The sequence below is a fragment of the Octopus sinensis genome, linkage group LG11 (genome assembly GCF_006345805.1).
Source record: "Octopus sinensis linkage group LG11, ASM634580v1, whole genome shotgun sequence".
NCBI lineage: Eukaryota > Metazoa > Mollusca > Cephalopoda > Octopoda > Octopodidae > Octopus > Octopus sinensis.
Genome location: NC_043007.1, coordinates 56,887,777 through 56,900,559, shown reverse-complemented (window position 1 = coordinate 56,900,559; position 12,783 = coordinate 56,887,777). Strand labels below are relative to the sequence as shown.

Here is a 12,783-nt window from a genome sequence, read left to right as displayed (position 1 = left end):
TTTGCGCTGGTATGGTCATGTGGCGAGAATGGATGAAGATAGTTGTGTGAAAAAGTGCCACACCCTAGTGGTTGAGGGAACCTGCGGAAGTGGCAGACCCAGGAAAACCTGGGACGAGGTGGTGAAGCACGACCTTCGAACTTTAGGTCTCACTGAGGAAATGACTAGAGACCGAGACCTCTGGAAGTGTGCTGTGCGCGAGAAGACCCGGCAGGACAAGTGAGTCCATAACCTGTGGCCTTCTACATGGGATAGAGCCAGCCTATGTATGCATACCTTCCCTTCTTGGGACACAAAACTCTACTTGTGAAGACCTGTTGAGGCAAGTGAGGATCAGAATCGAAATCGATCAATGGAAATTGCAGATGTGTTACCAGTGCCGGTGGCATGTAAGAGAACCATCCGTTTTGCGACCGTTGCCAGCACCGCCCCGACTGGCCTCGTGCCGGTGGCACATAAAAAGCACCATCCGCTCGTGGCCGTTTGCCAGCTCTGTCTAGCACCTGTGCGGGTGGCACATAAAAAGCACCCACTACACTCACGGAGTGGTTGGCATTAGGAAGGGCATCCAGCCGTAGAAACACTGCCAGATCTGACTGGGCCTGATGAAGCCTTCTGGCTTCACAGACCCCATTTGAACCATCCAACCCATGCTAGCATGGAAAACGGACGCTAAACGATGATGATGATGATATGGAGAGACATTAACAATGCCATACTTTGGCCTTTATACACTTCTAGTGTTAAGATCATTGAGTATAATTAATGTAATTACTGTACAGCTAATATTCAATTTGAATTATTATAGGTGAATAAGTAAAGAGAAACATGGTTGAGAATGTTGTTGCAGGAGAAAGTAATCTTTGGAAAGATGTGTCAAAGAATTCCTCCACTGCTTATGTTTGAGAAAATGAGTGGAAAGTAAACACCTCCCTTTTCAAGAGGAGACAGTTGATATAAATTGATCTGAATTGTCTGTATTTTGTTATTGATTTTATTTATTCCATTGTGATTTGAGGTGGGTAAAAGAAAGTCAATCTCAGTAAGATGTGAAATGTTAGGAGAAAATACTTGACTTGAAGCATGTGATTTGGTTCTCTGTTGTTTGTGATAGAGCTTATCATTTTACACATACACATATCTAAATGTGGACAGGCACATATATTATATAACCCTACCTGAAAGTAGGGTTATATAATATATTTTATCGGAAACTGAAACTTCACGTATTGTTACTCAAACTTTTTTCCTTTCCATTCTTTGGATGATTATGGAAGATGAAGCACAAGAAAGTTGTTAGAAAAAATTAAATATACTGTAGAAATATGTTAGTATTCAGATACTTTAACAGTTTATATTAATTTTTGGGTGTCCTTAAAAGAGATTTGGCTGCTAATTCTAGCTATGTGAACAGCCTTGTAGGTTCTGCTAGTAGCTCCCTTGTTGGCTTCTCTCTATCTCATTTATGTTTGAAAACTATCAGATTTGTTTCTTTTCCTTTTGTATTTTTCAGGACAACAGGACAAGTTTATTGCAGTATGTTGTCAAAGAATATGTGCAGAGATATGAAAAAGAAGATGCTGGCACTGATAAAGTTGCTCTGCCTCTGCCAGATCCGAGTGATATCAATCAAGCCTCTTTGGTGAATTTTGAAGATATTCTGGTTGAAATGAGAAAAATTGAAAAAGATTTCCAATGTAAGGATATTCTAACCCCCATTTTACATTTTTGTATCTGTGTTTCTGGGTTAAATGCTGAACCTTAAAAATAAGCAAATTGTTTTTACATGTCAAATAGATTAAAAAAAGCCTTTAATGATGTGAGCATATAGAACTTTTTTTTTTAGAAGAATATTGTACAGAACATGAAACAAATGATTATTTCAAAGAGTAATAAAACTAAGTTAAATTTAATTAAATACAATCAGAAAAAGAAAACCAAAATAGTTTGGATACCTAATTAGAAATAAATACTTAACTAGAGCTATAAAATTGAAAGCAAAATGAATGGAGAAAGAGAAAGCCAAGAATTGAGTCAGAGGATGGCAGATAAAATGATTGCAGTGCCTTGCATTCTGTGCTCAAATCCTGCATTCAACTTTCCTTTCCGTCCTTCCAGGGCTTAATAAGCATCTATCTTGAGTGGTGGACTAGCAGAAGCATTCCAATGTTGGAAAAGATGCCTTGATGCATTTGTTATGACTCTTTGAATCCTGGCTCAAATCCTGCCACTACTTACTTGAACAGTAGGTTTAATCCATCACCTGATGTAGCACCCCCACCTGGAACCACAAGTACCTTTAGCAGTGTTCACAGTGTTGCAAATATTTGAGCCAGATCTCCTGTTTGGAGATACATTCTTCTCTTTCTCCCTCTAATATAGGAGGACTTTATAAACTTTCTTTTTGTTTGCCTTCTCATCACACAAGATGAAAAGTAGACTCTGGAAGACACATTATTAGCAACTTATCTAGGTGGACAATAACTTAAACAGAAAAAAGAATTTTTTTCCCCATCTGTAGGGAACCTCATGAACTGGTTTGGAAGTTGGTAATAAGAATGATATCCAGCTATAAAATCCATATCCCTGTCCCTCTCAGAAAATATACATAACAAGAAAGTTGGTTTCCTTTATTACTCTGTCAGTATAAGTTCAATGATTTGCTGTGAGTTTCACAACTCATCCAACATTTGCAAAAATGTTGAGGAAGATGGTAAGAGTCACCTCTTCCTTCCATGTTCTTGTGTGCTTGTACACACCTTTTTGATAGTTGAACTGTACAGTCACTCACATACCCTGTCACTTGCTCCATCACTCTAGTCCATTCCATTATATTGTCATTCACTCCATTACTCTGTCACTCACTCCATTATTCTGTCACTCACTCTATTTCTCTGTCACTCAATTGTATATCTCTGTCACTCACTCTATTTCTCTGTCACCGTTACTCTATCACTCACTCCCATTTCTTTGCCACTTCATTACTCTCTCTCACTCACTCCATTATACTGCCACTCACTCCATAATACTGTCACTCAATCCATTACCCTATCACTCACTCTGAAACTCTGTCACTCACTCTGTTATTCTGTCACTCTGCTATTCTATCTTTCAGCTGCTGAGACTCGGTCTGATAAAGTCATAGAATCTTCTGGAGAGAAGTTCTTACAACCATTCAAAGATATCATGACTGAGTTTTTCATTAAAGGTAAAGAACAATTGAAGATGTGTGTGTGTATTTTATGTATTTGTATTGAATGAGATTTATGTGTGTGTATGTGTAAGAGTTTCTTTTTCTTGTCTATGTGTGTGTATTTTCATTTATCTGCAGAGATGGTGACATGAAGGTGCAAGGCATAGTGGTTAGAGTATTCAGCTCACAATCAATTACTGGCAGCACTTTGTGTCCTTGAGCGAGATACTTTATTTTACATTGCTTCAGTCCACTCAGCTGGCAAAAATTATAAGTACCTGTATTTCAAAGGACCAGTCTTGTCTTGTTTTGTGTCATGCTGAATCTCCCTGAGAACTATGTTAAGGGTATATGCATATGTGTAGAGTGCTCAACCACTTGCATGTTAATCTAACGAGCAGGCTGTTCTGTTCATTAGATCAACTGGAAGCTTTGTTGTAATCAACAATGTCCCATTTATGCAGAGATGGATGCTGAGTTTTATTCTGTTTGTATAATTAGTATAAGTTATGGGGATGTAAGCATACCAGCATCGGTTGTCAAGCTAATGTTGAGGGGACAAACACAGACACACAAACATATACATACACATATATATACATATATATGACAGGCTTCTTTCAGTTTCCGACTACCAAATCTACTCACAAAGGCTTTGGTCGGCCCGAGGCTATAGTAGAAGACATTTGCCTAAGGTGCCACGCAGTGGGACTGAATCCAGACCCATGTGGTTCATAAGCAAGCTACTTACCACACAGCTACGCCTAGTCTTTATTTTAAAAATTATTTTTACATGACTATGAATGTCTATTTTATACAGCTATATCACTCATTAGCAACGTTATCATTATTCTCAGTATTTCACTTCTTTACAACTGATATTCTTTTGAATTATAGCTTAAGCATTGAATTTGTTAATATGCAGGTCGACAGGAACTAAAAGATCAACAGGAGAATCTTCGAGAATGTCAAATCAAGTAAGTAATGAATTCATAGTGTCTTTTGTTAGTGACTGTAGGTGATCAGGTCAGTAAGGGTAGGAGATAAGCTTTGGAGAAGTTAATCACTGTTTCACAACCAACATGTCACCTGGTTTAACACTGCTTGAAGTCCTTTTAGTTGAGTAAATTTTATTGCGAGTATTTACACCACTTGGAAGTTCCCTTGTAGCTTAATATTTTTTTCCAGTAGGCTTTGCTTTGTAGATTTTTATTGTTGACATCAGTCACATCAATCACACCTGTCTGGGAAAACCTGCAATGGTCTTGATCACAGCTCCTCTGCTTCCTGACTAAATATAAAAGAAAGCATTGCATTTTGTGCATAGCTAAGACATGTTACTCTCAAGTAGCCTATGGTGTGTAAGAACAACTCAGCCCTGTAACCAGAGGTAGCATTGTAAAATTTCCAAATACACATCTGGATGTTGGCAGGTTCTTCTAAACCAGTTTTTCTCAACTTTTTTGTTTTTGTCCAGTATTCTTCTTTAATTCCTGAATGGACAAAGTCTATTATATATATATATATATATATATATATAAAGTTAATCCAAATATGAAAACACAAAGAGAAAACACAACAACACAAGGACATGGAACATGTATAGTGTTATTGGATGCTCAGGAAAAGAAAGAAAGAAGGAGGATTTAATGTTTCAAGCGGAGATCTTCGTCAGAAACATAGGAAAAGGAAAGATCCAAGGAAGGGAAGACAGAGGGAAAAAAATCGCCAATGATACACATGCGGTCTATATATATATCTTCTATTGTTACAGTCATTAGACTGTGTCCATGCTGGGGCATTGCTTTGAAGAATTTTTAGTCAAATGAATTGACCCTAGTTCATATTTATTTTTTTTTAAAGCCTGGTGTCTGGTACTTATCCTCTTGGTCTCTTTTGTTGAACTGCTATATGACAATGACATAAACAGCAACAACACTGGCTGTCAATCAGTGGTGGAAGACATCCATACACACACACACACACACACACATATGATGGGCTTCTTTCAGTTTCTGTCTACCAAATCCACTCACAAGCCTGAGGCTATAGTTGAAAATACTTGCCCAAAGTTCCACGCAATGGGATTGAACCCAGAAACATGTGATTGGGAAGCAAACTTCTTACCACACTGTTATGCCTGTACCTATATATCCAAAAGTAGTTTTAATTAAGACTTAATTGCAAGATTTTTTCACTTGTTATTTATACTGAAGTAACCTATACTACACCAGTGAGGTATGTTCCCTACCCTGAGAAACACTGCTTTGCATTGACACCACCCCTATACACACTAGCCAATAATGGAGTATCAACTTGGTCACATGAAATAGAAGCCAATTTACCTTCAAACCAAACTCAACCATTTTTTTGAAAAAGATAGCCAAGACTGCATTGGATACTTGATTCTTGGATTCAGGTTGCCTGGCAGGTGGGGGGGGGGGACAGAAAGGTAACAGTTAGAAAGCCTTTAATTATAGAACTGATTAAGATGGTGAGCTGACAGAGTTGTTACCATGCCTGGCAAAATGCTTAGTTGCATTTCATCCGTCTTCACATTCTGATTTCAAATTCTGTCGAGGTTGACTTTGCCTTTCATCTTTGCAGGGGTTGATAAAATAAATACTAGTTGAGCACTAAGGTTGTGATCCACTTACCCCACTCCTCTGAACTTGCTAGCTTTATTCCAAAATTTAAAACCAATTATAGAGCTGATTGATCAAGGGTGACTTGGGATGTTGAACTACAACAACAACAACAACAACCTTATATACATGAAGACAAGTGTTTGTAGTGCTGCCAAATAAATGAAGTGATCTTTGTCTTCTCTCTCTGATTTTGTTGATTATTCAGTTGTAGTTTTCTCTAATATTTTTTTTAATAGATTTGACTATGTAGTGAAATTCTACTGTGTTAAGCCAAAAGCTGGAGAGAAAACTGTTACACCTGTATATTTCTTTTCACTGTGGATGACATTCTGCAAAGAATTTAAAGATTTTTGGAAGAAGGAACAGCAAGTTATTGTGAAACAAAGGTAAGAAAAGGATGTCCATGAAAATTATTTTAATTTTTTCGCATGAGCCAATGAAGTGGCTTGTATGTGGTTATCCAGTCTTCTAGAACTAGCAAGTAAATCCTCTTCAAATCACACTCTATCATGTTAAATAAAGATCACATTAGATCATGTAGTGCTACATATTTAGGAGAAGGTGTGGGGTGGTCATGGTTGGAATACCTCTGATCTTAGTTCTGCTAGATCAGCATTGATTTTGGGGGTTAAACTACAACAATTTGATTACACATATATAAATACACACACACACACAAGCACACACACATATGTGTGAATATATACATATGTGTGTATGACATTAAACAATGATGATGATGATGATGCATGTGTATGTATATACATGAGGGAGAGAGAAAGAGTATGTATGTATGTGTTTCTATGTGTGAATACAGATGACTTCTTCAAGTTTACACATCAGAGGGACCAGCTGTTGAAGTTGATGTCTTTATGGTTAGAAGGAGGATCAAGAATATGAATGTAAGAGAAGGTGCTTCCCCATAAAGGCAGGTCACTAAAATATTGAATGTCTGCTAATTTAGAGTGCATGCTAGTTATTCACTTAGTCACCTGTATAAGTTATATATTGTATCACATCTGTCTTAGAAACAAATCCATGTCTTACAAACTCCACTGGAAAAAATCCTTTCTAGATCCTATTACAGAAAAATTCAAAACCATTTCCATTTATGTTTGAAAGAATGCAGAAAGCTTGGAAATCTTATTCTCCAAGTGCATCTTCCTTCTAAGCAAAGCCACTGAATTGACTCCTTCATGCATTCACACAACCTATAAGATATACTGGCTTCATTAACCAATAAACCTCCTGCACCTTTTCTCCACCTTTATTTCCTCTTTTCACACCCACTTCCCCACCCACCACATACTGTCTGTTTAGATTTCCTTCCTTCCATCCACCCCCTTTCTTCCAACCATTTCCCTTTCTTCTGCCTACACTCTTCATTACTTTTTTCTTTACACCGTTCCTTTACAGTGATCCCACAGGTATCTTGCAGCTTCTTACTCATATTACCTATTATTCATGCTCCCACTATCATCCATGGTCACATGACTATGGAACATACCTTTGGGCAAACCTTACACTCACATCCTCACTTGATCACTTATTACAATTTATTTTCATTTCACCACTACCATCACCATCATCATCATCATTCTTTTAATTCAGGTTTTGTTGGAACTCCTGGAGTCTTGCACGAGAAGCTGTCTGTTCGCTTTAACTATTTAATACTTTCTTGATGATTCTAAGCATATCAAGAAGGCAAACTTTTTGCAACATCTCTACTGGGCACTCTGTTCCCATTTCCTTTATATTCCTCTTAATACCTTCTTATACTGTCCCCAAGGACCCAACAATAATTGGCACTATCTTCACCTTTTCATTTGCCACAGTCAATCTATCTCGTATTTAAGAGGGTTGTACATGTCTCTTCTCTTGGCTTCCATCATAACTATTCATAGGTTGAAGTGGCATGCAACATCAATTATAGAGCCCATATAGTTCATCTTGTGTACTGCCACTTGGTCCGGTTTGTTGTGCTCAAACACCTGTCCATTTGGATTGGGAAATCCCACAGGACTTTGCAGGTCTTTGACCCAGTCACTCTATTTAGTTTGTGCTCATACCATGTCTTATCTCTCTCTAACCTCCACTTTTCACACAGTTTCTAATGCAGCACTTGCACTACCTCATCATGTCACCAAACCTTTTATCAGTTTTGGACAAGTTAAAGGCTTTCATTCACAATATGAATGACGATTTTGTCAAATCCATTATAAATTCAGTACAATGGAGACACTTGCTAATTTCTGAGGTTGATTCCCCAATTTGTGGCCAAAGCTCAGTCTTGTGTTGCATGTATAATGCTCTCAGTCTCATTTTTAAGTGTTCCTTTCTTCAAGCAACTTCAGTTGTGGCTACATGGAATTGATTGTGTAGTTCCTTGTTGGATAGTGCTTCTTCATGTCTTTCTTGTGTCTTCTTTTGTTCTTTTCTTTTTACCTGCTTTCAATATGCCCTCGTCTCTCACTGCAACTAACAAAGTTTTCTCATTTTGTGTTAGATATCTCAGCAAGTTCCCTTGTTCAATATGCACGCAATCTTCCACACTTATCAGTGCCTTTCTCCCATCTTCTCTCTTCATGCATAGGCAATCAGTGTCTGCACATGGATGATGGGCTCCAAGCATTCTTAGGAACATTTCTCTACACCTTACAGTGCTGTTCAAATACAACCTACCTTTCTCAAGCAATGTCCATTTGATCTCAACATTGCAGCCCTTTTCTTCAATGGGCAGTGGGGAGAGGTGCAAAGAAAGAGAGGTAAAGGGAGTGAAAGAAGTTATATAAGAAAAATGCATACATACTTTGTTTTCTGCCTCATTTAAGCACCCCCTTTATTTGATTATTTCCAACCTTCCCTATTAAAAGTCACACTCCTTTCTTTCTTTGTGTCTGCACCCTTCTGCTACAACAGTTTATTTATTTAGTCCTTTATTTGATTACTCTTGTTATTAAATTAATTGTTAAGTCACTCTTTGTCTATGCTTTCTGAACTCCAAAGTGCTTTTTTTACCCAGATTTTCCTCTGGCAGCAGAAATTTTAACCATTTTGCTTCCTAAAAGCACAAAATTCACTCCTTTATAAGTTTTATATTATTTTCGTCAGTGGTCAATTGATTTATTCAACAGATTCTGTTTATTTTGGAATGTGACAAACTTTTGTTAGTTTTAAATGTTTTGATTAATTTACCAATTGATTCTCACTGCATTATTTAAAATCATTGTATTGTTCTAAAACTTTACTTCTATCTACTGATTGGTTATGTGTAACTTGGAGTAATGGTTTATGAAGTTTGCAATCTTCAGTAAAACCCTCTCTTTTTCTCTCTGTCATCTTCATCCATCTGTCTAACTATCCATCCATCCATCTCTCTCTTTCTCTCTATTTGTCTGTCTATGTGTTATGCCTTCTCCTTCTCTATAAAGGTATAATTATGTTTTTGACGTGTCTATGTGTTCTTATATATATATATATATATATATATATATATATATGTGAAACAAATAATTGGCTACCTTACAGGCCCCCGTGCTGGTGGCACGTAAAAAGCACTATCTGAACATGATTGATGCCAGACCCGCCTGACTGACTCCTGTGCCAGTGGCATGTAAAAAGCACCCCCTACACACTTGGAGTGGTTGGCATTAGGAAGGGCATCCAGCTGTAGAAGCATTGCCAGATCAGATTGGAGCCTGGTGCAGCTGCTGGCTCTCCAGACCTCAGTCAAACTGTCCAACCCATGCCAGCATGGAAAATGGACGTTACACATTGATGATGGTAGAGACAGAAAATAGAATATATTAGAAACTTCATTGCTCACAGCAATCATTTCAATCCATCTTGTATCCATCCCTCACGAGTAGGATATTGTACAAGTGGTTGTGGTGCATCTCTCGGTGTAGAAGTATCTTGTCAGGTGATGTCATAAGGGATGTCTCATTTAAGAAACCCTGTTTTGCACAGGTCTAATACATTTCTGCCCAACTGGTTAATGGCCTTGTAAGCAATAACATTTCTTGTATATTCCATTTTCCATCTCTGACACTTGTTATATACTCAACGAAAACTGAGAAATTCCTGAGGTATATATAACTAAGTGTACCTAGGTATATATTTATACCTGATGATGATATGCTTATATAAATTTATAAACATAAGCATGATATTAATGATAATAATAAGTGGGTGTGAACACATGAATAAAATAAGAATAAACAAAAACGAAAACAAATTACACGAACGTATATAAACAGGAGATACAAATATTACAGGCACTTCCCCCCCCACACTAACTAAACATAGACACACATAGAGATTGCGCAAATGAAGACACATACAAAATCGCTGACGGTTAGTAAGGAGAGACACACAAATAAGAAGGAAGAAAGCAAAGGACCATTGATGCAGTCACAAGAGTGTGACGAAAGAACTCTGGCCGAAATAAGATTAAGATTAATGTAAAAAATAAATAACGCTGAAGCAAAGTAACACCAAATATATAGTGTGTGTGTTTTTATTGGCTAAACTGGCAAAACGACCATTCCTAAATACAACAATATCTGTTTCAACACACGATTTCACATCAAAAATCTTGCAAAACAAATATATAAACATAGCATGTATATATTTATACACATATACATGTATATATTTATGAGGGTGTGCTGAAAAGTTCCTGCCTTTTGGAAGGCCTGGTTTGAGGCCCAACATCTTGAATTCTTATACAGGGCTTAGGAAAACTGAAGGGCTGCTGCAATAAGTGTGTGAATTTGAGTGGGGAATATGTTGAATAAAATCATAATTAACTGGTCCTCTAGTATTTTTTTACCCAAATCCAGGAACTGTTCAGCACTCTCGTATGTATGTATGTATGTGTGTGTGTGTGTGTGTGTGGTGTGTGTGTGTGTACGTACGTATAAAAGAAGCTTCCAAATAGGAAAGCCTTGAGCTTGAAAGAGCAGTAGAAAACTCAAACCACTAATTATGGATAAATTCTCGAAAGGATTGAAAATTAAAAACTTTTACCATCTAATTCAGTTCTTAGACCATGGTTTCTAACTCATTCCAGTGAAAAAATATTCACTGAGGCTAGTTTTCGTCAGTAGGGAGCCTTTAGATTTCAAATATACACACAACTAGATTCGCATGTAAACTAGTTGCCTGTATATCCTAATTTTTCAAAATAACTGCGCATGTATATATATATATATATACACACATGGACATGTAGACATGTATAAATCTATATTCATATACGAATATTTATATACATGTAGATATATAATTGTATACATATATGTGTGTGTGTGTGTGTGTGTATATATATATATATATATAAGTTTAACAATTAAGGATAATCTCTTAATAAGGGATCTTAACAAGAAATTATCGGGCAGCTAGCGTGAAAACCTCATAAAAGAAAAGAATTCGAAAATAATTTTTTTCTTTTGAACAAATTAATTATATCTATATTGTATAGAGGGCATTATTACACATAAATGCCTCACACTAAGAGGGACAAAGTTATTACTACCAAAATTATACTAATCATACCCAAATGCAGTTTTTCAAAGCAAGACATTTAAAAAATGAATTTAGTTCTGTATCACCGTGATTTCACATTCAACTTTACGTCTTATGATCATCAGCAGAACTGATTCAATAAAAAGTATATATATATATATATATATATATATATATACTTTTTTATTGACCCCTTTGACCTGGAAGGAATTTAAACTAAGAATGCAGTGATTGGGCCGAATACTGCAATGCACACTCTTTTACTCTTTTACTTGTTTCAGTCATTTGACTGTGGCCATGCTGGAGCACCACCTTTTGTCGAGCAAATCGACCCCAGGACTTATTCTTTGTAAGCCTAGTACTTACCACACAACCACTCCTATGCCTATGTATATAATTATATATTCACATGTATATAAATACTCGTATATGAACATAGATCTATACATGTTTATGTGTGTGTGTGTGTGTGTGTGTGAGTATATATACATATATATATATATACACACACACACACACATTGACATGTATAGATTTACCTTCATATATGTAATTTTATATAGATATGTGTATATAATTACACACACACACACATATATATATGTGATATATTTCTTGTTTTGGAATGGTTTAATTCAAAGCAGAAAATAAAGCTATAAACAATAGCCAGTAAATATTCAATTATTAAACATTAGGAAAGAAATATCTGAATTGATATTAGTTCGGAAAATGTGATGGAGCTTTCTCTATAATACTTGAACTTGTGTAAGTTGAGGTTTTCCCTCAAATGCAGGGAGCAAAGATATTTGTTGTTGAATGTTTTGAGGTAAATGTGAAAATATTACAGCAGATGATGATAAACATGACTTAATTTTTATGTATACACCACACATGCACACATATATATATGCATATATATTATGTGTGTGTATGTGTGAGAAAGAGAATGTAGGTGTAACTTGTATTCATCTTGTATCATATTTTCAATTATTACTTGCTTGTTTCTATGATAGTTCCAATGAAGGATTTTATTTCAACAGAAGCTAAACTAAGAAAACAGAGCAGTTACCATTATCTTGTTTGCCATATTTGGCTTTACTGAGATTATTTTAACAACCTGTTTAGGATTTTCAGAACTTTTTCCTGCCAAATTACTTAAAAAATACTCCCCCAGCCTCCACCCATGAGTCAGAGATTGTCAGACGTGAATCTCGTAAAAATTATTAATTTCTCCAGAAAATAGTCCTTGTTGACATTTCTCAGTCTTTTCTTTGACTGGTAGATGATGAAAGATTTACATCTTGTTCACAGTGAATAGGATTTTTTCTTCTCTGTTTGTTTATTTTTATCCCTCCTAGACAGATGAAAACATATGGATTTTGTTTTGATGTGGGGAGGATTATAAATATCAAG

The 12,783-nt window shown here is 36.3% G+C and overlaps 1 protein-coding gene across 9 annotated transcripts in view; it reads left to right on the top strand.

Annotated features, from left to right (window-relative positions):
* LOC115217296 (formin-2) overlaps positions 1–12,783 on the top strand; it is a 160,060-nt gene that overhangs the window by 116,608 nt on the left and 30,669 nt on the right. For all 9 annotated transcript variants that reach the window (XR_005001301.1, XR_005001302.1, XR_005001303.1 and 6 more), the window contains 4 exons: positions 1,514–1,697; positions 3,116–3,208; positions 4,119–4,170; positions 6,078–6,227. Coding sequence is in view for 1 of the 9 variants with exons in the window: in XM_029786941.2 (XP_029642801.1) it covers positions 1,514–1,697; positions 3,116–3,208; positions 4,119–4,170; positions 6,078–6,227 (479 nt within the window). In the remaining 8 variants the exon portion in view is untranslated. The remainder of the gene's footprint in view (positions 1–1,513; positions 1,698–3,115; positions 3,209–4,118; positions 4,171–6,077; positions 6,228–12,783) is intronic.